We start from the raw sequence: 27011 nt of genomic DNA on the forward strand, positions 1-27011 counted from the left end.
TTTGCTCTTTAACTTGCTATTGAGCAGTTTGCACTGGATTTACCTGATAGCTGGAAGAGCAGCTCAGATGCCATCTTCACTGATATGTCCTGGCTGAAGAGGTTTCTCTCTGGGAGCACACGGCCCTCGGGTGCCTTCTGGATGCGCTCGCCGATGTCGCGCCCCAGTAAAGTGCTGTAGCCGACGTTCTGGCCGGGCTGGCTGGGTGACACCGAAGCCTGCGAGTCGTGGATGTCAACCTCCATCGGTTCTTCCTTTATCTTCAACATCTGGGCTTCCTTGAAACTCTCAGCTGCAAATATGTATTTAAAAAAAAAAGAAAAGAAAAAAAGAATAAACAACCGCCATAATTATTTAATTAGGCTGTAATTTTTCAGAGTGCTCAAAGCAGAAATCACAATTACCAAGTTATAATTTGTGTACCACATTCCTGCAAGTGGAAAGGGAAGCAAGCAGCTGACAGCCTCAGTATTCTTCTGGCTGTTATAAATAGAGCAAGCTCTTGAAAATAATTTTTCAAACTAGAAAGCAGAAAACAGTTGCATATTTGCAAATATGAGAGTTACATCACTTTCTATGAATACTGCACGTGTGACAACACACTAGTTAGTGAAGCTTTGTTTCTATTTATTAAATGAAGTTGCAGCTCCACCCCAGCTCTCCTGAGGTGGGCACTGAAGGCCTCTTACAAACTCCAAATTACTCTGTTTCAGCAGAAGTACCAGCACCAACAGTCAGAAGTACCAGTATGGGGATAGGAGCAGAGGAGGAAGCTTCATCTTCTCCTATCTCTTTCTCTTTTATGGAAAATTCCAGACAACCATGTGAAGAACCTGTTCGTTACACCTGTACAAGATTTCTAGATGAGAGGAATATTCTGGGGCTCATGCTTTTGTCAAGGCTGACACATATTCCCTCATGCCCTACAAGGTCCATTAACTTTAATGAACAGTTTTCTTAAGTCCATATCATTCCCTCCTCGCCTTCCTCTCCAGTGTCCCAGGTCTAGCAAACAAAACAGGCCAATTCTAGAGGTCTAGAGGCCAATTTCTAGAAACTCCAGAGACAGCATAAAAAATGCACTATGTCTGGAGAACCAAGAACATAAATAAATGCATGAACAGAGTTAAATACCAGAAGGAATATCTAGGTGAGGAATCATTCCAATAAAATTTGTTTGCTCTGGTTTTCCCATCCTCTCTAACTCATATGTGAGTGTGTCAGCTTCACAGATTTTATTCCAAGGCTTTTCATTTTCAATTACCCAGTATTACAATGGATCTCAGAGGCACCAAAACATTTGATTACCCCCAAAAGTGTTTTCAACTTCCTCAGCTGGTTGGTGTCATGTTGTTGCCTCCAGCAAAAGATGGACAGAATCCCTTTACCATGAAGACATAAGCATTCTACCTAAAATTAAACTATATATCACCAAGTCCTTTCACATTAACTTGGTTTTTACCTCTCTCCACATTCCTGGAGTAGAGAAAAAGTGGCTTTACTTCCTCCAGCTCTTAAAAAAAATAAAAAATTGAAGCCAGGAGATAAATGCTACTTGGATATGTTCCAGGAACAATTTACATGAAGTGCTTTCAATCTTTTCTTATGACATTTCTTGACCTTTAAAAGACACATCTAAACATTGATCAAAATCTTTACCCTCTACTATCCACAGATACATCTCAGACTTCAGAAATTTTTATAGTGAATTCTCAGCTGAAGACCAGTTAGAAATATCATATGCCTTTTTTCTGCCCTGTTAAGAAGATTTTTCCCTTTTAAAAATTTTGTTTAAAGCTTCCATTACTCTCTTATTATAAAACCACAGAACCTTGCATCTGTGTTAAAAAGTGTAAAAATAGCATGCTGTGCATTGAAAGTGAACACAGAGCAGCAAAGGAACGCATCAGGTAACAGTGTCAATCAAAAGCTCAGGTAACTCCACAAACAAATGAGTTCTTCAGATGTCTGACAGACTGAGCTCTGCAACCAGCTGCCAAATTTAGGTGCAGAGTCAAGCTGACCTTTGCTGCTCTCTCTGCTTTTAAAATATTCTTTCTATTTCTGTTCCTGCTCCACACAGTTTAATTCCCTGTCCTGCAAGTGCTTTTGTATCAGACAAACTGACAGGACCCCAACTAAGGCAAGAGTCAAGCAATACCAGTGACCTTCTCTCCCTCACCATCAGCGAGCACTGCAATTGCCTTAACTACATCTACATATTTGATCATTTCCTTTGACCTTTATCTTTCCAGCTGCACCCTTTTGATCTGACAGAATGTCCCTGCCAAATGTGAATTCTGTCATACTCTAAATCCCCAAAGCAAACACACAAAGAGAAGACTGAAGGAGGGTTTCTGATAATTTTACAAGAGCTAATGAAAGGGAAACACAGTCAGTCTGTCCCACAAACAGCAATCATAGGCATAAAACCCTGCTGTGCTAGAGCTTGTGCTGGCAAAATACTGTAATTAAGGTTATGCCCATACCTGTCTCACCATATAGGCAGTCCAACTCCAGCTTCTTGAGGATTATTTTCCCTTCTGTGCTGTTCATTGTGGAGTAAGGTGCTAGCCCTCACTTCTTTACATAGGTATCTCACATGGTTATAGCACAGCTAAAGTTTTTCAAGTCAAGTACAGGTACACAAAAAGGTCTCCTGCTTTAAATAATGAAATCATTTTATCTTTGACTTTTATAGGAGACCTAGTAGGTGAGCTGGTTAAATAATTTGCAATGTATCAGAATATGAAGTTAGTATATGAGAGTCAGGTTTTTTTCTTCACGTCAGATTTCTATAATAGTACAGCAAAATCTATGGGCTAAAGAGACTCAAACAGCTCAGAAGTGTCCAGACCATGATCTCCAAAACACAGTCTGCTATTCATTCAAAACTAACCTGTGTGAGCCTCAGAATAACAGCACAGCAGTGCTGAGACACTTCATAGAACAAAAGATGAACTAAATCACTCAATATGTCTTTTTCTGCTATTAACTGTGTGATACAGAAACACCTTAACAAAATAAGAGGAAACTATTTTATACATGGATGTACTGTATCAAGTCACAGAGATGCTGTTTCTTTACAGAGCTGTGTAACTTTTAATCATCTTATCTACGAAAGCCTTAATGAATGTCATCCTATTCACATTGAGCGAGACAATTTTCCACATCAGATATGAAAAATAGAGTACTGGACAGGCCAGGCTCATTCCAAGACAAAACAATTTCTTCCACAGTGTTCAGGTTCCACAGATGTAAGGAATCACAAAGTAGTGATACTTGCTAAAAAAACCCTCAAAACCTAGAACAGCAGAAACGTAGAACATAGAACAATACTTGTGCTGAGTAAAGCCTAAAAGCCCTAAAAGCTCAGGGTACAACAACATCTATTGCTGAAGGCCTGACAGTGTCACCTCTGTAAGGTGCAGCAGTAAGAGCACTTCTGGAATTTAGTCTCAGACAACACCATTCTACAGCCTAGAACAGAGGCTGGCAAGTTCTAGAAAGACCTAATTCAATCTCTCTGAAAGCTGGGACTATCACAATCCAGCTCCAATTGAGCACAAGTCAGCAAAGCGCCCTTGTGGCACCCAAGGCCAGCCCTATTTCCAGCCCTAATCAGATCTGCAGCCATCAGGCAGAGGGAGTGGATTCTTACCCTTTGTTCTGCACTTATGAGGCTGCATTTAGGGTATTGTGCCCTATCTGGGGCTCCCCCAGTACAGGACAGACACTGACATCCCCAGAGCATGTTCAGTGGAAGGCAAACAAGTTTGTAAGAGGGCTGCTGCAAGACAGAAGAGGAGATCAACTGTGAGAACTGGGTTTGTTCAGCCTCAAGAAAATAACACTAAGGGGACACTTTATTGCTGTCAACAGCTCTCTAAGGAATAAAGGGAAGGTGCAGAGAAACTCAAGTCAGATTTCTCTCATAAATGCACAGTGATCGTATGAGTCAACAGACAAGATGGAACATGGGGAATTCTGTTTATATGTACAGGAAAAAATTCCCATCAGGATAGGGAAAGGCTGACACACATTCCTGAGAAAAGTTGGGTTCTCCAACCCTGAACACATTCTAAACTTGGTAAGACCCTCAGCAGCCTGCCTGGCTTGACCTGCTCCTCAGCAAAGGTCTGGAATAGATGACCCTGGAGATCCCCTCCAAATAAAATTATTTCATGAACCTTCACCACTAGGCCAGCTGCAGGTTCATCACGCAGAACTTTCAAAAGGAAGATAAGACTTGTTCTAATGCAGCACTAGAAACCTTTCTTAATGTGCACTCTGAACTTCCCAAACTGCAGCTGGCAGCTGTTACCCCTTTTTTTATCATCTGCCAGAGGGAGAAAAGTTTAATTCCACCTCTTTTCCAAATTTCCTTCAAGTCGGTGCAGGCTGCAATTAGATTGGCCTTCAGTTCCCCTGTGCCAGACTGAACAGGCTCAACTCCCCCAATGCCTCACAGCACAGGAAAGCCATGACCTGATGGACCTGATCAGAAGGTTGGAACACTTTCCCTGTGGAAACAGGCTGAGAGAGCTGGGGTTTGTCAGCCTGGAGAAGGAAAGGCTTCAGGGAGACCTTACAGCAGCCTTACAGTACTTAAAGCAGGCTTGTGAGAGACCCGACTGTTTAGCCTATTGTGACATAAGAGACAGTGGTTTTAACCCAAAAGAAGGTAGTTTCAGACTATATATAAAGGAAGAATTTTTTACAATATGAGTTGAAACATGGGAACAGCTTGCCCAGAGAGGTGGTAAACGGTCCACGCCTGGAAACGTTCAAGGTCAGGTAGGACGGGACTCTGAGCAACCTGATCTTGATGAAGATGTCCCTGCTCATTGCTGAGGGGTTGGACCAGATGACCTTTAAAGGTCCCTTCCATCCCAGACCATTCTGTGATTCCATGCAGCACTCACATGCTTTGGAGGGGACACTGAACCCTTCCTAAAGCAGCACACTCTGCTTTTCCCGTTATTTGAGAGAGGAGTCGAAAATAAGGGATAGATTTCATAAAAACCACAAGTCATGCAGTAAATATTGCTTTGGCTGACACAACAGCTGTCCAGTAACCTTGCATTGCCAAAATCAAATGAATATTTGTTAAATCATTCCTGTTTCTTCCCACCATTTTACTTAAAACTTCACTCTGTGACTAAAAGTAGAAGTTGCTCGTATTTGCTGAAATGCCCATCAGCTTTACAAATCAACTTTATGAATCAACTTAGAGAAGAAAGCCTTTCCCATATGTCTCATAAATTGGACTCATGTACCAGTCTCCACAATGAAGCAGACAGGGGTAAATAGTGGGTCAACTTGTACCAACTTCAAAAGCTTTCCGCTTTTGAAGCTGAAGAAGAATCAGGCGTTTTGTTATGCTAATTGTTCTGATTTGCTAGAAATAAACATGCCCTAAAACAGCTTAAATAAAACCTCAGAGGTAGGGAACAGTTGGCAAGCCCTGAAGGTTCTGCTACAGAGACACAACAAGGAACATTTGACGTTCCCTAGGGCGCTGTGCTTGATGCTTTATTTTGCTAGTATTTTTTTCAAACTGCTGTTTTATATAAGACAATGTCAATGAATCAATGTAACAGGATCCTGCATTAAGAAAAAAAAATCATTAAATGGCTCATATTTATTAAAGTGGAACCTCTGAACTCCCAAATTACAGAATTTTGCAACTACAAGCTGCTTCACAGAAATGCGATCCAAGGAATAAATATGGAGCAAATTAAAGCCATAGACTAATTAGAGTTGTGACTGACATCTGCTGCCCCTTCTGTTTAAATGGTAGGATGATGGTGCTTACCTGCAAGACCCTACTTGAACAACCTGGTTAAAATAAAAAACCAAAACCAGAAAAAGCCCCAACAAAACCCACTTGGCTAGTTTAATCTGGGAATGTGACTTGCCATGGTTTGCCATTTCTCTACTTCCCACAAAGAAAAAGTCTTTTTTTGGATCATACACTTCCCCACTTACGTTCTGAGCTCCTACAGAAGCCCCAAGGAACAAAAGACTTCCCTGTATTTTCCCTTCTCTGCCCATTATCAAGGCTTTCTAAGAAGGGATGAAAGCCTTGACAGCTCTCCTGCAATCAATCCAGGTGCAGGGACTCTCACAAGGCACCAGCAACAGGGACCTCCAGAGACAGCAGCCTAACTCCACAAAGGCACTTCCCAGAGCAGTTCACAATGTTGTGGAAAAGAAATACGCAGCAAGATTAATTCGGACCTTCACCTTATGCTAGAATTCTTCTATCATTCTTTTCCCCTTGTTTCACTCTTTTTAAATAGCTGCTCTAATCCATGTTATTTCAATTAAATATATGATACAGTGTCAAAAAAATTAATGACAAGGCATGAAATACAAAATTACCATAAAATTTTTAAGTGGACATAGGCTTAATAAAAAAAAAAAAAACAAAAAACCAAAAACCCCATCACACCCCTCCCCTGTAATAACCAGTTGTTCCAAAAGAGGAAGTATCATATAATTAGCTGTAATAAATAGAGTTGATCAAGAATGCTTTTGGACTCAGTGTAGGCAGCACCTCACATTGTGTGCTGAGGTCATGAAGTAAGTCTGCACTAATTGCATGCGCTGATAACCCAAAATTAGACATTTTGTTGGTACTGGTGTATTACAAGAAAACATTGTGTGACCTGAGGATTGAAGAACAAAAAATCCAAAGGAACCAAAGGCTACAAATGCCAGGCACTTGCTTGGGCTAACAAGGAGATGTGCAATACATGGGGAACTGACCCACAGAACAAAGAGAGGAGGAAAACAACCAGAGTTACATGCAAAAGGAAGACATTTCAAAAATAGGATACATCTGAAATAAAGGTAAATGTGATTGAGACAACATTTCTGGGAAAGACAAGGACATACAAATGTCCCTGGGCAAAACATTACTTAAAAAGTGTTACTACCTGGGATAGATGTTATACTCTTCCACCTATAGACTCATTTCTGGACAAGAAAACAAAACATTGTATGCTTCTAAAAGCTAATACATGCCCCAAACATATCAGCAGCATGACTATTTCAGCAGAAAATGAGTTTTTCATCTCTAACAATCACATGTAAATGCAAATATTTAGATTTAATTTCAGTCTCCTCTGAAATGTACTTGTCAATTTACAAGACTGAGTGTATAAAACTGACTAGGAATCATTGAGGATGCCACTTAATTAAACATTTGAGCAATAAATTAACTTTTCCATGAAAGAGAACAGGTAAAAATGTAAAAAACAGGTGTATTTGAAACACATTACTCCCATTTCTTCTAACTGATTTTGTACAATATTTTATGGGAATTCAAAATCTTGCAGGGATGGCACCCCTTCCAAACAGAGATGAGAGCAATTTGCCCCTCTCCACTATCTCCTCAAATCTGTTTGCTTACCAGTGGATCTAGTCTCAGTCAAGACTCAGCAATGGACAGAATTCCCAGCTCACCTTTGTGCACTCATACATACCACAGTGATAATTTTATTTTCTTCTTTAGAATGGAGGTTGAAAATCTGCTCAAACTTTGCCTGTTATCTTCCAAACACCATGTCTTTCAAATGGCTGTTTGATTTATTCTGAAATAGCAGCTTGATTGTTAGGAAATTTTGTCCTAACAAAATTTGGGGGTTCTGCCCAGACATGAAGTGGGGAAGTGGGGAAGTGGGTTCTGCCCAGACATGCCCAAGAGACGCGAGCCTTCTGAGCTTGGATAATCCTTTGGAAGAGGTGTGAGTAGGTATCAAGTCTAGGGACTGTGGGATAGGAGACCTGAATCCCAGGGGAATATCGAAGAGAAAGAACTGGTGTAAAAGGTCAAATTCCACCAAAGTAATGTGTAAGGCAAGGAACTGATCCCAAACTCTGGTCATGTTGCTAGAAGCAAGTGTCCAAAGAGCCCTTCAGCTTGAAAGAGAGAGTCTTGTCTTGTAGAACTAAAATAGCTGTGTGTGATTTTCTCTTGTTCCTTTCCACCTGCTTCTACAATGGCAGCTAACAAATGTTCTGTTAATGTTCTAGTACAGGAAAAGATGTTTATTCTTCTAACATTTCCTAGCTCTAGAGTAATTTCTGAACAGCTGAGAAATGGAGGCTGACAAAGGGCTGATAATTTGGATACCCTACAGTATGCACCAGACAGAACCAGACTCCAGAGGTGGAAGGGCCTTCCACTACCCTGTACACCTAAGAGCTGGCAACACAGCACCTCTGTTTGGGAAAAGAGATTTCCCAGTGAAAATTATAAACCAGTTTATCCCTTGCACGGGAGGAAATAGCAAGGTCTATGCCCAAATTCCAGGTGGCTCCCACCCATGAGGCTGAAACAATCAGCAGAACTCTTGCTCAGAGGATAACAGCAGCATGTATGTCAGGAATGCAGGAAGCACAACACTGTTATGTTGGAAATTCCTTCCTGAATTTGTATGTGATGCAGGTTTTGGTGATTAGTATTACGCAGAAGAAAGTGAAAAGAACAAAGCAAGAACACAATCCATTTAGTCCTTACCAAGCATATAGAGAATCTGAAGGGACTTGACTGACTTAAACCCAATTATAAAATACATCAAATCTAACAAGGCACTTGACTGAGAATTTCCCACAGAGAATAAAACATCAAGACATACTTGTTCCATTTTTTTTTTCTTTCCAGTACCATGAAAAAGGAGGAAGATTGTTCTTGTTTTTCTTTTAATCTCAAGAGGTGGCTGAGGAAGAAATGTGGATCATCCCTAGATGTACCTCATCCCTAGAAGTGTTCAAGGCCAAATTGGATGAGGCTCTGAGCAATATCTTCTAGTGGAAGATGTTCCTGCCCATGGCAGGGGGCTTGGAACGAGATGATTGTTTTCTACAACTCCCTGAAAGGAGGTTGTAGCTGGGGAAGTCTCTTCTCCCAGGCAACCAGCAACAGGACAAGAGGAAATGGCCTCAAGCTGCTCCAGGAGAGGTTCAGGCTGGACATCGGGAAGAACTGTTTCACAGAAAGGGTTGCCAAGCATTGGAACAAGCTGCCAAGGGAGATGGTGAAGCCACCATCCCTGGAGGTGTTCAAGAAATGATTGAATGTGGTGCTCAGTGCTGTGGCCCAGGACAAGGTGGTGATCAGTCAACGGCTGGAGTGAATGACCTTGATGGTCTTTTCCAGCCTAAATTATTTTTTCATCTTTACAGTCCCTTGATGCCTTGAGAGGCTACCTAGAACAGAGTCTAGACAATGTTAAAGGAATAAAGTAAGAATTTATTAAAAAGGCCTTCAGAGGATACACTTTGGACAGCACAAGAGCCTGGCTGAGGCTACATTTAAGATGGACGACAGGTCACATGTTTTCATGCTTTTTTAAGTTTTGGTCCATTTACATATTGGGGTTAATTGTTCAAATACAACTTCAGGTTATGAAGTCCCATCCTCCCAGATTGCTCTCCTCAATTTGCTGTTGTTTGTATTTTTGGGCTGCAAGATAGCAGCACTTTGGCTGCACTGAAGCTGCAATGGTGTCCTTGGTTCTCAGGCTGGAAAAGGATTGCTTTGTTGAACTAAACTGTGAGAACTTACTAACACCTGATATGAAGTTCAGAGTTAAATACTAATGCAGTACAGAATCTGGATAATATGAAAGCTAAATCTTAAGGCTTCACCTTCTAGGATTCTATGAAGTGGATTAATTAAGTTCTAAGTCACCAAAAGCAGGCTACAAAATTGCTTACAGTAGGCTCTGAAGTCAACAGTGCTATGGAAGTATTCTACCAGATAAGGTAAAGATTCAAAAAAAACCCAAAATAAACCACTTAAGAGGCTAATCATCTTAAGGTTTTCCTCTTGTCGCTGTCTTACATTAAACTGTATCTCAGTGTTTTCCTCTCCAGTTTCTGCCTTAGATGGTAATCCAGGGAAGTGCAAGCTGAAAACTATCTGTGACAAACCGGGGGTAACCCCCCTCCCTGGCTTATGCAGGAATACCGACGGCAGCAACACCGACTCCATAAATCTGAGTCACTCTTCACATCCTAATCTATGCATTAGCCAAAAAGACCACTGTCAGCAAAAACTGCTCAGCCCCTAAGAGCTTGTAAGAGAAATGTTACACTGGTGTATTTCTTACTACAGCCTTTAAAGCCTGGGAGATCCCAACACAAGCTGAAGAGTTGACCAAGATTTAATACACGCTGGATTTCTCTCATATAAACAGGTATTTAAGGCACAAATATTCTAACATAATAGGCAGCAGTAGAACTATTTAAACTCAGCCTGCCACTGCTGAATTCCAGACCCCTCATGTCTCTGAAGTACTTCACAAAACATTAAATTACAGACCTCTTTCTTTATGAAAATAGTTACGTGAATTTATATGCACCAAGAAAAATAGTCACAGCTTAGCATTCGTTAGGCTGCAAAATTTTGTTACCAAAACACCTCACTCAAACCAGTTACCAGCAGCAACTGTGAATTACACCAATAACCAAGTGTTTTGTATTTAGGAGTCTGAGAAAAAAAAAATCTGGAAACTGGTGCTCTTGTCAGCTTTTGTACTTGGGAAACACTTTTTGCACCGTTAACATGGAAGGCTTGATTCAAATTCTTCTGCAAATTAAATTGTGGAGGCATGAACAGGAGTGAATTAATTACATGTTTTATGGGGGAGATCCTAGTCAGCTCAAGTCTTTCAGATACAAGTTTGAGCTCACAGCTGACAGTGTCCAATCAAGACAACTGATTTCAGGTAGTTTTGACAGAGATCTCAGAAGACTAAACTTGTAAGCACTCCCACCAGCACTTGTTGCATGACTTTGGCACAATTAAAAAAATAAGTCTTGTCCACTTTTGGAAAAGACTTAAAATCTATCAGATCCGGTTCAGGCGCAGAAGCACAAAACCCAGCCTGCCAGACCGACTTTCATGTCTTGGTCCTAAAAATTGGTCAGTTAGAAGCTCAAAGCCTTTTCATCATTCACGTAACCTGATCCCAGTGGAAAGAATTCAACCCTTTTACTTTCTCTTAAACCTTGATTCTGAAAGGTAGACAAATCATAATTAGCAGAACACACATTTTATTTGACTCCCTCCAGCTTTAACACTGCCTATGTGTGTACACTGCCTACTTGTCTGGCAGAAGAACCTATCACTGAGGCAATGTAAGCAAGTTCAAGTGGTCTTGCTAAAAGCAGAAAGCTGGCTCAGTTTCCACAATTTTTTTAACAGTGTATCCTCTAATTTTGAGTACAATGTATTGCCAGAAAAAAAATAAAAGCTTTAAAAGTCATATTTTATAAAGCAATGTCAGGTACAGTAAAGTACAGAAATGTTCTTTTGACGTTAATGAACGTGAATGTACCTGTGAATAAATTGGTATTAACAAGGTTTTGTACATTAAAAAGATTATAGCACTTAAAACCTTTAAGGCATCATTTCTTTTGACTTATTCCATAGTCATTAATTCGAAAATCAGAGCAGAGATAATTAGACAGTGCGGCTACAGACCAAACTGAGATATTTCACATACATGACACTTTGTAGACAGGCCTTTTCAATTGTTCCTTGGCTTAATATAAAGCTGAACCTACCTTCTTGCAAGGTAACCCTGCTAGCATACACAAAAAAAAAAAGTTAAAAATTCAATATTATTAAGTGAAATAGCTACCTGAGAGTTTCATGAGGAGCTCAGATGCTGCCTTGACTGACATGTCTTGCCTCATCACATTTGCCTGCGCTTCTTGTGGCTTGAGTTTCTCTTCAGGGACATTTGGAGCTGAGGCTTCAGACTCTTGGCTGAACACATAGCTGGGCTGAGACACAGCTGAACTTCCAGCTTCTTCATCCTTAGGCTCCTCTTTCACTTTAAAATTAGGAGTCAAGGGCTCTTTTTGATTTGCAGCTGTTAAGAGAAGGAAAGAAATGAGACTTAGTGTAATACATAATCCTGGAACAGCTAGTAACAGGAAGAAACCATAACCTGAGAAATGCTGGAGCAGGTACAGGCAGCAGACACATCAAACTATGCTCAAAGATGCTTCAAGGGACAAACAAACTTCAGCACCTTTTCTACAAAGGGGCACTTTTGAAACACAACTGCATGTACCAAAGCTCAGAAGAACATTCTCTCACTTGTCTCCCCCTACTCCTCCTGAAAGCTCCTCCCTTGTCATTCGTTTGTAAGTTTTCCATAGGCGTGGTGGAAGTTTAAAACCTCATTTCACCCAAGGGCAAATTTGGCAAAGCCCGTGGGTATGACATACAACGGTTTTAACACATGGAAGAGAGGCAAGATTGAAGAGTAGGAAGACAGAAAACCTAAGAGGGGAGTAAAAGGGAAAAGAGAGCAAATTCTTAGGTCCCAAAAGTTGCTGTATTAAGAAGAGAACTAAGGGATTTTCAGAAGACAGCTCTGCACTGTTCCAAGCTCTATATCCATAAAAAGAAAGAGAGTTTAAGTTTAAAATATTCCTTTTGAATACTCCTCCTAAGCAGCTGTACAGCCTCAGAGGAGGGTAAGGAGACTTTGGGGAGCTGCTTAAGATCTACACACTGGGCAATGCTTGGAGGGTCTTTCTGATACCTCTTGACAGCAGTAGAACCTCTGCATGGTGTCTGGTTAAAAGGATAAAACCAGAACAGCTCTTAAACAATACTTCCAGGGCCAGCCAACATAAATTCATGGGCAGAGGCATGACAAGCAGAAAGCTAAAGAAGTTGCACTATTCTTTAAGTAAATCTTCTAATTTTTTTTTTTAATTTAACCATGAAGAGATCCTTTCCCTGTCTCTTTGTGACCCTTTCTTGGGCAAAATATCACTTTAAATTCCCAGTAACACACAGCAGACAACTTGTTGAGTGCCTTTAACTTCAGCAAGTTTACATTCTTCCTACCTCTCTAAACTTCTGTCTCCACAAACACAAGAGACAGAACATTGTACCTAACAGAATCTGGGAACATTTACCTGCTTAAACCCTTGGTGTACTTTCTCCTCCAATTCAGCTTCTTACCTACTCTCAGTCTCCTCACTTTTTTGGCTTATTTCCTCAGACACTCTCCTTCTCAGCAACTCCCCCAAAACTCCTAGAGAACGCAAATTCCTGCATCCTACCATGAAGTGCTCACCATCTCCCAGAGACCTGAACTCTAAAATATGAGGTACAATTGCCATCATTATCAGAATTAGACACTTACATTTGCTGCTTCGAGCCTTTGTTCATTTCCACACAGGTCAAATCTTTTATGTTTGTCTTTGGGGGTGTGCTAATGATTTTTAAAGCTACTGCATTACCCTGTAACACAACACATCTTCTCAATCTATACTTCAGAGTTGTCTGATTTTCCTCCTTGTTGCTGGGCAAGCCATTACCAAAGAACAGGATTAAGGCAATTGGTATAAAGAGTGCACACATAAGCAACGTGCACGTGCACATTAGTTCTAGTCACTTCAGGAATCACATTACCTTTATATCTGGAATTTTTAACATGACCTATAAGTGCTTTAACCAGCACTAGGAGTTGCTTTTGCAGTTTTTAATTTTTAAAGAAGAGTGAAAACAGAAATATGAAACATTAAAACATGCTTTAAACCATAAAAATACAACTTAGAGCTCTCAAGCCAATCTTAACTTTACTAAGGTACTAACAAAAAAATTCCATCTATCTTCTTTATCCCGGGCCTCAGTCTGTTCTGGCGTTTGACCTGGGGTGATGAATGGTCACAAAAACAAAGAGACCCCAACCTTCTCTGCTGAATTACCTTCTGCTGTCCTTTGCTTTTAAAACATGCCACTCCAGCTGCTACGCTGATATGAAAAATACCTCCACCAGGATCTGAGTGCAACTGAGAGAGAGCAGTCTGCCTGAACTTTCAGAGAGCACTGGGGAAAGAAAAGGTCTTTTGAATTTATTCATTTCAAAAAGGTATTAATTCAAATTTGTCCCAGAAAATAAAGGAAGCATGAATCTGAGTGAAGAGGTAAAGATGACCCACTGAGAACAACCATTAACCTGTGGACCCAGCCTTGTCTCTGCCATGAAGCAGGGCAGAAAATGAGCCAGGTAGAGCAAGCACTACAGGCTGGGTGAGCCTACGGTCTTCCATCATTTAAAGTAGAGGTGATATTAAACTTGCATAGGTCAGTGTAAGTTTCCAATCATATGCCATGGCAAAAACATCCATAAACAAACAGAATGTAACAGAATTCATATAATATCACACACTTAAGCAAGGTACTTATTACAAGAGTTAGGTGCTATAGTATGCAGTGGCAGATGCTTATTGCATTACCTTACTACAAGAAAAAGGATCAAAAGGAATGCTTTTGGAAGAAATTAGCATTTTTTTAAACTCTCTTATCACCAAGTAAAAAGTCAGCGGCCAATGTGACCTAGTCTAAGGGCAGGTGTAAGGTGGTGCCTCAATGCTCTTCATCCCGGGCTATCCTCAAACCCTACTAAGATAAAGACAAGTTCTCATAGCTCATAGAGAACCAAAATTTCAAGGTAGATGATGCCAGAGTTTAAAGAGTTTAGTGATAGTCCAGTTCTAGGCCCTCCAATTCAGGAAGAACACTGAGGTGCTGGAGTGAGTCTAGGGAAGGGCAACAGAGCTGGTGAACGGTCTGGAGCACGAGTTTTATGAGAGGTGGCTTAGGAAACTGGGGGTGTTTAGCTTGGAGAAAAGAAGGCTTGGTGGCCACTATCATTCCACAATTCCCTGAAAGGAGGCTGTAGCCATCTGGAGGTCAGTCTCTTGCCCCAGACAGCCAGTGATAGGATAAGAGGAAATAGCTCCAAGCTGCACCAAGAGAAGTTTAAGTTGGATGTCAGGAAGAATTTCTTCCAGAAAGGTTGATGAGACATTGGAATGGGCTGCCCAGGGAGATGGTGGAGTCACTTCCCTGGAGGTGTTTAAGGGAAGACTGGACATGGCACTCAGTGCTGTGGTCTGGTTGACACGGGGGTGTTTGGTCATGGATTGGACTCGATGATCTCAGAGGTCTTTGCCAACCTGACTGATCCCATGAAGTGATAGATCCAGAATGAATCAAGTTTCCCTCCTTTCCCCTGTACACCTTTCCCTCTCTGTCCCTACCCAACACGTGATCCCTCCTGCAGTGACAGCACGTGCTACTAGGAGCCGCTGCCTCCTCACACCTCTGAGCCATTATCCAGGGTAACAATGATAAACAAAACCACCTTGATAACAAATCTACCAGCACAGCATCAGACATAATCTAAATCGGTTCTTCATGAGATATTAATACTCTGTGTGTTTACAGTACTTCACCAATGAGAAAAATAAAACATAGTCAGCATGCCCCAACCCAGAGGAAGCTCTGAAGGTGTGCCTTTGGCAGTATTACATGAAGGAAAAGAATCCCAGACTGTTGCTCTTACCCATGTCACTGATTCTGCCTCTACTCTACCTGCTTTGTTTTGGACAGAAGAGGGAATTAATAAATTAGGTCTTATTTCTTTTATTAACTGGCAGCACATTCCTTGAACTGATGATGTTTTTGAAAAACCAAACATTTAAATTGTAGATAATTTGCAAAAATAGAAGAATTATTTGCCTAATTTTTCTTCCCTCAGAAAATAAAAACAAAATCAGACAACTACTGGGTCAGTTTCAAGCCAATTGCTATAATTAATAGGGTTTGTTACTCTTTCTTGAAATATGCTAAAGCAGATTCTAATGTAAATGAAGCCTAAAACAGAAGGACAAATAAAAAAGGGCAGATTGTCTCATTTATCAGATCCATACATAAAAGCTAGAGGGGGAAAAATACGCACAAGACAAAAAAGACCCCCTAAACAACAAAAGTCCCCACCACTCTTGTCTCTGTCCCATCTTGGATCCACAACTATGGACAAAATTGCTAACACATGGGGAATAGCAAGCATGATGCATCCACTAGTCATTTTAGGGAAAAACAATAAACAGATGTAAGAAAAAATATTGCAAGTAAGGGAAATAAAATTTTACTATTACCAGTTTTTAAAAGTCCCATGACTGAGGAATCCTTAAAAAAATTAGAACTGGACAAGAATTAAAAAGAATATGTTGAATATTATTAAAGCATATTTGAACAACAAAATTCTTACTCCCCAGAAGGAAGAATATCTTGTATCTACACACAAAAATAGATACACACACATATCCTAATTTGTATTTAATTTACATTCATTCTGAACAGCAGTGAGAAAAGAATGAAGGATGTGTTGTCTGCACACTGAATAAAAAAACCCCAGCAATTTAATTTTGAAATACACAGCAAGGAAACAAAACAAACCCACATAGCAAATGAAACCAACAGTCAGGAATCTCTCAAGCATGGTGGATAATGCTCCGTTTGTTCTCTTCCATGTCCAGAAAAAACACAGATCAAAGAATATTCCAGACTGCTGATTTTTATCTTCCTGGCAACTGGAACCATTTGAGCCATTTGGCAAAAGTAGATGATGAAAGTTATAACACTTTCCTGAAACTGCCAAATGCCACAAGAAAAGCTTTGGGCATCTGCCATTAATCTGAAACTCTCTGGTAGAAGCTGCTAACTCCATCAGTCCACTTAAGAGGATTTCTAAATGCTCAAAATGTTTATAACTGAAAGAAGAAAAATGGGCTGATTACTTCCAAGTCAAACTCAATGTTACAAGTCACAATCACCGAGAAGCTGGTCACTGCTCCATCTGTCTAAGAGAAAAATATGAAGAAAAAACAGAATCCACAACAAAAAATTCTGCCACAAAAATAGGCCATGAGAAACGGCATCCATAGAGTCTGGGTTGAAAGGAACTATGATGAAACTTCCATCCCAGACAGTAAGCTCTGAGCTGTGGTGGTTAAAATGAGCCAAGGACCTTTGACAGATCAGTTCTGCCATATTTCAAGGACACAGTCCCATGTCAGTGGGCATCACATCACTCTGAAGGCAGCTGTGGTCAATAAACGGTGTGACTTGAGTCATCTACTCTTTTATTCTCAGGCAGTGGAAATGTCCAGGTAGGAACTGGCATTCTGCATGGAGACCATGGCTTATATTTGATGACATTCAAGAACTGGGAAAGAGGTACAAACACTGCAGAAGCAGCCCCCAGTGAGCTAATTGCTTTGCAAGAAGAATCTATGGTATTGGAACCTGTTGGAGAACCTCCAGACTAAAATCCAATTGGGCTGATAAATGATGTTCATCTCATTAAACACAGAGGCCACATACACGGTAAGCGGCCCAAAAGGAGAAATACTGTTCTTCTGGCAGGAAACTCTAGCTGGTCTATCAGTTCCTTTTAGTGCCTTTTGCCCTGGAGTATTAATTTGTCCCAGAGCACTTCATGCTACCTAATCCTTCTAGGAATTCTCAGTCAATTACACCTGAATTTTAAAGCTCTCTACAGTGCACTAACTAACCCATAGGGCTGTAAGGGACAGAATGGGCATTACCAATGAAAAAGCTACTTGTGACTCAAGGGTGCTCATCATGACAACATTTCTTTTTATCAAAGCAGTGCAATGGCAGAATAGACAATCACAAATACAATGATGCCACGACTTGGCACCCCCTGGGCTTCAGGAGGTCACTTAAAATATGAGGTCTTCCAAACCATATTGCTTAAGTACATTAAAAACTGCAAGCATAGGTTAAGAAAGGCCAGCTAAGTAAACTGATCTTCTTTAATCTGCTCCGTATTTAGAAAGCTGGAGTCAAACACAATGAGACATAGAAGGGAGAATGACCAGTCCTGCTACTGTGCCCTCAAAATCTCCCTGTGTTCTAGTCCAAGTGGAATGAAGGAATCAGGCAAATTGCTAAAGCAGGAGCAGAACCACACATCCCTCCTGACACCCGCAGATGTCTGCTGCTCAGCCTAAGTCCCACAGGGTAAACAAGGCTGTAGCATCTGCTAAGAACATTTCCTCCTTTCCAGGTGAAAACCAAAACAGCAGCAGAACAGGTAAGATTGTGAGGACCCTGGAGAAAAGAGGAGAAGCAGTGAAAAGAGCAACAAGGAATTTATTGCTGATAAGAAAGAATTACTTGCAATATTGGAATGCCTTCTCTCTACAAAGGAGCAAAAACAGGGGAGAGCAATATCACCAGACCGGCCTTTATATTTGTTTAACAAAACAAAAAACAAAACAAACAATCAGAGATGATTGAACTAACAGTGTTTGCGAATCCCATTTTGGATAGATGAGAGAGAAAGGCTCATGAGCTCGGACTTCTGCCCAGAGTAATGGTGTATTCAGGGAAACAAAAGAGCCATTATCCTAGTCCAGTCCTCTACTCCAAATGTAAGAGTTTGTGGAGACATTAAAACTAAATTGTAAGCACAGACCTGGTCCAGAATTATATTCTGGCCTCTTTTAGTAGTATTGGACTGAGTACACACAAAGAAAAGGTGTTTGTTATTCTGCATTTTAAATTGCTGGATTAGAACAGAGACTACACTGCTTTACCTTGCTAAATTCTACATGTTCCTTCAAGATGTAAAAAATGACAGTGTGATTTTAAGGATGCTGGGAAATTGGGGATGCAAGACTAAAAATTGCTGAAAAGAGATTATTAGGGTGATGTTATATCAGTAGCAAAGATTAGAACAAGATTTTATTTGCCCAAGTTTTAAGTAGATGTGCTATTGCATATCAGAATTTTACTTCAAACCAAAGGTCAATATGGAAACTAGGAAAATGTGAATCTAGAGAGACTTCAAAGAGAGAACTTGATGACATCAGGGCTATTTACACTGACAGCAGCATTATGGAATTCACACTATTTTAAAATTAAGGACATGGCTCAATAATGAGTAAGTGCCAGTCCTGTGCACTTACACATTCTGACATAAACTATGAATCCCAAATATAGACAGCTTGGTCTTTTCTTTGGAACTTGCTACTCAAATACATAAATTATGGCAATTAAATTGGATATGTTTTATTTTATTAAAAATAGCTGTTTGAAGAGTTCAAGCCAGCCAGTTCAGCACAGTCAATGGCAAATGATAAAACATTTCAAATTATTTGTGTTACCTTTAAGTAACGCAATAATTTTCAAGAGCCAAACAGAACAAATAATCTAAATGATTAGTTAGCTTTTCTACTAATATGCTGTATGTAGCTGTCTGATGATTTACTCGCTCATTATTCCATTAATGGAATCAGCTAATAAAACACGAATGAAAAGCCCAAATATTTTGGACAGTCACCAAAGTCCCATGGTGGCCTTTATTTCCCAAAATAAAGACTCGACTCCTCACATGACAGTGACAGCAGATCCGACAAACTGAGAGAAAGCAGTTTCTAAATGGTTTAACACGGCCAGCTTCAAACTCTCAGCATTTTAGCTTCTTCCTCCTGTCTTCTTTTAAGGTTCTCCATGCAAGTAACTTGGGGAACATAAAAAGAACAGCAGAAGCAGGGCACACTTGATACCACTCCACAAGATGAAGAGACCTGCTTGCTGGAGCAATGCACTTGTTTAAACCCGGAGAGGTGGGGGAGAGAGGCCAGCAATGAAGGATGTGTACCAATTACTGTTTCCACACAGAATCCCATGGAGAGCAATAGTGCAAGAATCCCATTCATTTTGTTGGGATTCATTTATTTCCAAATGTTAAAAGTTACTGCAGCACATAACGTAGGCACAGTAATAACATCACTAGGGTACACTGGCCATTGTAGTTTGGATCATTGTGAAAGAAATTTTTACTGGGGAAAAAAAAAAGCTCAAGCCTGCAAAGTGGGTGGAAGGACACCAGTATTTAAAGAGATGTGTCATATAATGTCTGCCACTGAAACCTTTGAAACAGGAAAATCAGATACTCTTTAAATTAAGATATGAATGCTGTTATAAAGTTTTAACATGGAATTAATGGACTGGGGGAGGAAAACATTCTGACAAAGCACTGCTACAGCAAAATACTGGAAAAATTTAAGTGTGCAAGCAGACCTATTGAAATCAGAGGAACAAGATTTGAAGGTAGAAACATGCCCATGCTTAAATATTCTTCTTTTTATGTGTTGAGTATCTCCTAACTGTCTTTACAAAAAACTTTGAATAAAATTTCAGAGCCCTTTTAAATTTCTTGTGAATTTAAAATCCTCTCCTACCTTAAACTAGGGCCTGTAGAATTGAATCTAGAAAAAAAAAATCAAGATTTGTTCTAAGTTTTAGATTTACATTTGGTGATTTGTGTTATGCCTTATTTCATAAAGCATGTAACTGAAGATCTTTCTGGCAAGCAATGGCACAGAATTGGACACGAAGCGGTCTTGAAAAGGTCACCCACACCAGTATCTCTCAATCTTTAAATCTAAAGCTCCCCATAGCCTCTCTGAACAAAATCCTGAATGGCTGTTTTGGGCAGTGTTACCATCTCTGGCCCACTCCGAATAGGGCCTAAACTTCAAACATCTGTAAATTTTCCCTCTGTAAATTTGCATCTCTGCATCTTGCTGCTTGTTTTTGTTCAGATACCATTTCTTGCCACTGCTTATGACATCCTATGGTCCACTGATTGAGATACACAGATTTAGTCCACATTACTGCTCCATATGTGACCAGCCATATCTGACAGGCAGCTGTTTTTACAATTCCCCAGTGGCAGAGATGCCACAGTCTCTCCAGCCAAACTATCCTAGAGGCATAAATACCTCAGCTTGGGAAAGATTCTCCTAATACTAACTTAAACCTTACAGCAAAACAATCCTTTTACTTTTTGTCCTAATGGCAATGATTTGATGATTATTTACTCTAATCTCCACTCTACTGGAAACTATGCTAAAACACACGGAAAACAAAGAAGTGGTTGGTGACAGCCAATGTGGCTTCACCAGGGGCAAATCATGCCTGAAAACATCTGGGGGCTTTTTATGGTGGAGCTACAGCACTGGCGGACAGGGGCAGAGCAGAGTTGTGCCAAGCATTTGACACTGTCACATGTCACACCCTTGTCTCTAAACTGGGTAGACATGGATATGATGGATAGACTTCAGCAGATTTCCCATGAAACTGGAGATATACAGACTGACACCAAACAAGAAGAGGATCAATAAACATTGGCAAGCAAAAATAAATGTTCATTTCGAAGATCAATATTCAATAAGAATAAATGCCAAAATCTAAAAGTCTGTATATCTATCTACTGCTTCTTTCCTAGCCACAAGGCCCGTCAGAGAAGAAAATTAGATTGTTTTGACATAATTTGGTCTCGAAAAATCTGTGTTGGCTGTTAAAATTGGCATATACAATTTGAGATGTCAAAAGATTTAGATCATTGGAAAGGTAGGGCAAATAATTGAAGCTCTGATGGGCCTAACAAGACTGTCGTAATAAAGAAATCACTCAAAGGAACTTCGTTCAGCAGAGCTGAACCATCAAAACTGCAGCTAATACTCAGCCAACTTGCTAAAAGAGAATTACTTCTACTCTAAATTTATGCACTCAGTATAGAGGAAAGCATGAACCAAATGTATGTAACACAACATAAATCTCAGAAGAAAAGAAATTCCCTTCCTTCTGACATTGCTCTTCCTGCATAGCAAACTTGGTGACTGGCAGTACATTTTAATCCAAATATGCACACATACAAAATTACAGATACATCTTGCTCCCCCAGCGACTTTATAACATGTTGCTAGGTAACAGTGCATACAAGTCAGGTTTCAAGACCTTTAGTAAGTCACCATAAAATAACTGCATAGGCCTTTTGCATGAATAATGTACATTTGTATCCTTTCTCTGATGCCAATAGAGCAGACACTGAAAACATGACCGTCTGCCAAACTGTGAACAGCTTCCCATCAACTGCTACATGAAAAGCCACACACCAAATTGTTGCATGTTCTCTCAGCTTTCAGGCTACCCCCACTCTCTCCTGCACTCTGCTCTCATTCCTGCTCCACGCAACCATCACGAGCACCACCCTCCCCAGGCCAGCCCTGCTGATGTGCAGAGCCTCTTCGTGCACAGCAACCCAAATTTAAGACCGACATTGGAACAACAACATGTGTGGGACAGCTGTTGGACAGTGTAAGATGGATTGCATATCAGGTCCAAATTTGAAACTCAAGAAATGTACAAGCAAATCCAAACAGACTCACCCTGCCTGCTTTTTGTCAGTCACAATAATAATTTATATTGACAGATTATCTAATATTTTTTTCAGGGGAGTGGGGGGGTGGTCCTGTGGCTTCTTCCAACCAACACAGCAAGCCATTTGTGCCAGCCCAATTCACCTCCTGCTTGCCTTCAGCTGTTTTCTCTTTTCCTGGCTGGCTCCATGAAGCCTCAGTTGTGATTTCTTGTATTAACCTATTCTACTCAATTCCTCACAGAACTGTGATCCCAGAGGTATAAAGATCTGGGAAGATGAGGAAAGAAAGATTTTCCTAAACAAATGGCTGTGGTTTCACCATGGCTGGGCATTAAGACAGAACTAATTCCTTAGTTTATCTGACAATAAAATTTGCTCAAATACAACTTACTTTCCATTTAAAGGAGAAAGCCGACTAATTATTTTCTGTTGTCAAGGTTTTCTTCTATCTGCAAAGCCTAAAATGTCTCATGGGGACCGAGATCTCCTTGTGAAATAGAAGCTCCTTGAGTGACATTTTCCCTGACTTCTTTCTCTTCAAAAAATTCAAGGCTAATTTCAAAAACATTTGGCATAACACACCTCCCCAGCATATCAACTGTTCTGAAGTATTCAGTCAAATCAATAAAAGAGCACATAAAATATAACAGATCCACCCTAAACACATCCTACACTTCAGTCTAACACATGAATATCATTCTTACAACAGTATTCTGCAAAAAAGCACTAAACACATGTTTGGCATTAGATATGGATTTCAATTAAAATAATAATAATAATAATTTTTAAAAGTTGTACATGAATCTCTAGGACTACTGTTCTTTTAAAAGTGTTAGCAACAAAACCCAAAAGCAGTAACATTCACACTTCCCATGCATTTACTACACAGGCCCCAGATACTACTTGGAAATGAAGGTGACCAATATTTTACTGGTCCTTTTTAACAGGAGGGTAAAGGCAGAAAACTTAAAAACTGAATTTTTGAACATGCTGGGCACTTGGGTGACCCTCAGTGATTTCAAACTTGAACTATAGGTGTTCAGCATGCCTGGAAAATGCATCACAAGAGATTTGCCAAGGTAAATACTAATGAACATGAAAGCCTGGATAAACAGTTCTCACTCCTAATCCCAGCAATTAAATAGCAAAACCCCTCTTTTCTCTCACTGTTTCCCCTCTGCCCTTCATCATACACCTCTGCTATCAAAATAAACAAGAATTTATAAGTTAAGAAGCTACAATGTTTTGCTCCTAGCAATTCCTTGACTTAGTAAAACCAAGACAAAGAGTCTCCTAGCCCATAAAAGAGCAGCCAATGCTGCTGCTCAATTACCTGACAGTTTCATAAGAAAATCTGATGCCATCTTGACGGAGATGTCTTGGCTGAATAGTGCCGATGCTGTATTGGCCACGAAGTCAGAGGAGTCTTTCAGCTTTGTGTTGTTTGGGGCTCTGTCAACAGTGCTAGGAGCAAAAGCTGAAGCGCTAGTGTCGTCTTTGGGCTCTTCTTTCACCAGCAAAGGTGGAACGCCCCCAGCAGGCTGCCCAGCCACATCGGGTGTTTTGGATGCAGATGCTGATCCGGGGAGGTCAGGCCCCGCTCCTTCCCTCTGTGGTCCTGGGCAGGAGTCACTGTTTAGCTGTGGTGACCCCTTCACCTCAGTTTCTGGCATTTCCTCCTTCACTTTAGACTCTGTCCTGAGGAAATGCTGGTGGCAGCGCATGTGGAGTTTCAGGCTGAAGTGGCGGGAGGAGGTAAAAGGGCATAGCTGGCATTGGAAGGTCTCACCCCTGTCTTGGTGCTGATGAACCTGGTTCAAGAGGTGAAAGACAAAAGCATGTATTAAGCCAAGCAGATTAACAGAATTGCAGAAATCTCAACTCTGTTTCTCACACTGTTTGAAAAAAAAAAAAAAAAAGAAAATATTAACTAATGAGTGAACTCTTCATTCTGAGCACTTGGAAAGTGGTCAGACGCCAAGAACAGTAGGATTCTTTCACACAAGTCAAAGAGTGTAAGCATTAGACTCAAGTGAAAACAAAAAAAAAAAAAAATCAGGAACATCTGTTTCTGCAGCTTGGAAATGATGGTGTCTGCTTTGGATCAAACAGTCCTTACAATCAGATCCAAGACTTCCAAGCTATAACTAATAGCTTTCTTCATTAAAAAACAAACCTCACTCTGTGCAACCTAACTAATAAAAATTGTTCAGAGCAACCCAGCTAAAAGAAAAATCCAAACACAGCAATGTCCATCATTGATTTATGTATCATTCGAGTAAAAACATAGCACCTGGCAATACCAAGGAGCTATTGAAACAGTTTGCCGCAAATTAATTCTACCAGAAAATAAACAGCTCTTTTATGATACAATAGAAACATGAGAGATGGTGTCTGCCATTTATTCTAGTTTATCAGTCAATTAAGGATCACAGCTAATCTTACTGTCCTCATCTTTGGACTGCGGGTTGTCACGGAGCCTGCGTGCTCCAGTATGAATCCAATGCCTGCCATCCTCAGGCTTGATCCCGATTACCTTTTAGAGGGAACTCCATCCATCCGTACGTAATGGCTCACGTACAATATGAACAGACACACTCATTAAACTATATAAGCTACAGACATATAATTATACAATTTCTTGCTTCATACAGTACTCATTAAAGAGAAGAAGCAACTGAGCCCAGCATAATAGCAGCAAGGCTGTTGAAAAATCTTTTTGCTATGGCTTCACAAATAAATTTTAAATTCTGACAGCAGCACTCCAGGCTACTCCCTGCAAAAAGGCTGGCAAATACATACATTTGTTCCTTACTAATGGATGAATATGTGATCAGGACACACTGGCACCAGCTGAGCTCCACACATTCGCTTTCACTTGTGACTCAAGTTGGTTGGAAACATTTCAGTGAGACAGATTTTTGTTGGAAAATGGCAATTTGTTGAATGCAAAATATTTCACCTGAAACATGGAGAGGTTTGATGAACTCTTGGCAAACAAGGTGTGATTCCCTTACCCTACTGAGTGGCACTCTTCCTTCCCCCTGCTCCCTGGGCTTGGCTCAGAAGAAGCCAGATGTGCCAGGGATCTAAGGTTTGCTGCTACAGCTTGGGAGTCCTAAAGCCCAGAGGGCTGCAGATCTACACAACAGAGCTTGGAAAATCTAGCTTTAGCTAAGGTTTTCAGCACTTTGCAGTCTCTTGCAGAGCTGAGATCTAGATTCTGAGGGTCCTGGTGCAGACACCACGGTGCTCCAGGGTAACAACAGCATTTCCCAAACAAGGCTCTGTCAGAATTCAGGCTGGAGTTTCACATAGTGCTAGCCTTGGCCTGATTAATTTCCTATATTGTAAGAGGAACTCAGTCACAAGCTCAGACCCAGGATTTCCAGTTCTACACAAGCCCTCAACTCAGGTCTTCTGAAATATGAAGCTGGGGGATGTCCCTCTTTTCATATGTTTTGCATTCGGTGAAGACACATTTCACCAGTGCCATGTAACTTTTCATTCAGTGGTTCTTTGGTGGCTCTGGAGGTGCTAGACAGATAGCAAGACAGAATTTCTCTTGGCCAGAATGACATTCTCAATACTGTCTAAGCATGACATTTACAGACAAAGCAATTCTGGAATCCTATAACTGCACCTGACAATGACAAAAAAAAAGAAAAAAAAGAAAGACATTAGTGCTAACCTAACACATATATAAAGCAACCTTGCAGAAGAATAGCAGCACAAAAAATTCTAAATATTAGCAGATTACAATGAAAATGCCAACCAGATTGCTTCTGTACACTAGTGGAAGCAGGATGGTCTGTGAGCACAGCAGTGTGTGAGCACTCTTCACAGAGAACACCGAGATGTACTCAGGGCAGCAAGCACCCTCACCATGGCAACTTTATCTCCTACACCCACAGATTCTGTGTGCCAGGGTTTCTCTCCAGGATCCCCTTCAATCAGCATTTCACTGCCTATGTGTTTAACCACATCTTCCAGAGTTCCTTATCACAACCATCGATCCGATGCCTTCGGAAGACTGTCACTGCAGCAGGCAGGTGACAGAGCCTGTGTGGGAGCCCACCTCCTCTCCCCAGGAGTATGGCATGCCACCTCTGCAATATCTTTTGAGAATGGAAGAAAATAGGAGCCACGGATTCATCCTATTTGAATTTTTTTCTCCTGCCTGAAAACATAACTTCATCACCAACAGATTTCTCACAAAATAAAGAATGTTTCTAACTCGCAATGGGTGAGAAGCAAGCAATGACAAGTTCAAGACAATGTCCAAGCAATGACAGAGTTCAAACCCAAATATTTTGGGTATGGAAAGGAAAACTTTTAGACCAAGAAAAAATGAAAAAAAATTAAGCCAAAGATTTAGGCTCCCAATATCCAGAATCCATTCCCACCAGAAGATTTTAACTTTTATTTTATTTTCAAAAATAAATAACATTAATTTAAAATTTTGAACACTGAAGCTAAGCTAAAATCCCTCTAAAGGAAAATCTAGCCCTTATTTTCTCATTTAGCAGCAGCTAAAAGAGCTAAGAATTGCCATTCTTTGCCATTTGGGGGAAAGAGTCAAGGCAGCAACTACTTGCTGCAGAATGAAAAACAAGAAACCCTGTAGAGCTACACAGAAAGCTACAGGGGAGATTTAGGCCATGTAATATTACAGTACAAAAAAGCTGCCTGCTCCCTCCATGAGGCAGAGAATGGCTCTTATACTGTGCTAATGCTACCCAAACCATCAGATGTCTTCTTTAGACTCCAAGAGGCTCTTCCTGCAAGAACCACAGGCAGGAGGAGACAAGAGTGCAGCTGGCAGGTTTTCCCCAAAGTGCCAGCCTGAGCCCAGCTGCTGCCAGATTTGGATCTCTCTGAATTACACTGCAACAAACCACAGTGCACAACCTGCTC

The 27011-nt window shown here is 40.6% G+C and overlaps 1 protein-coding gene across 5 annotated transcripts in view; it reads right to left on the bottom strand.

Annotated features, from left to right (window-relative positions):
- Nucleotides 1-27011, bottom strand: part of ZNF827 (zinc finger protein 827) — a 114826-nt gene that overhangs the window by 37511 nt on the left and 50304 nt on the right. For all 5 annotated transcript variants that reach the window (XR_005256655.1, XR_005256656.1, XM_038134467.1 and 2 more), the window contains 3 exons: nt 23428-23905; nt 11661-11894; nt 44-292 (listed from right to left, as the gene is read on the bottom strand). Coding sequence is in view for 3 of the 5 variants with exons in the window: in XM_038134467.1 (XP_037990395.1) it covers nt 44-292; nt 11661-11894; nt 23428-23905 (961 nt within the window). In the remaining 2 variants the exon portion in view is untranslated. The remainder of the gene's footprint in view (nt 1-43; nt 293-11660; nt 11895-23427; nt 23906-27011) is intronic.

Source organism: Motacilla alba, chromosome 4 (assembly GCF_015832195.1).
Source record: "Motacilla alba alba isolate MOTALB_02 chromosome 4, Motacilla_alba_V1.0_pri, whole genome shotgun sequence".
Classification (NCBI taxonomy): domain Eukaryota; kingdom Metazoa; phylum Chordata; class Aves; order Passeriformes; family Motacillidae; genus Motacilla; species Motacilla alba.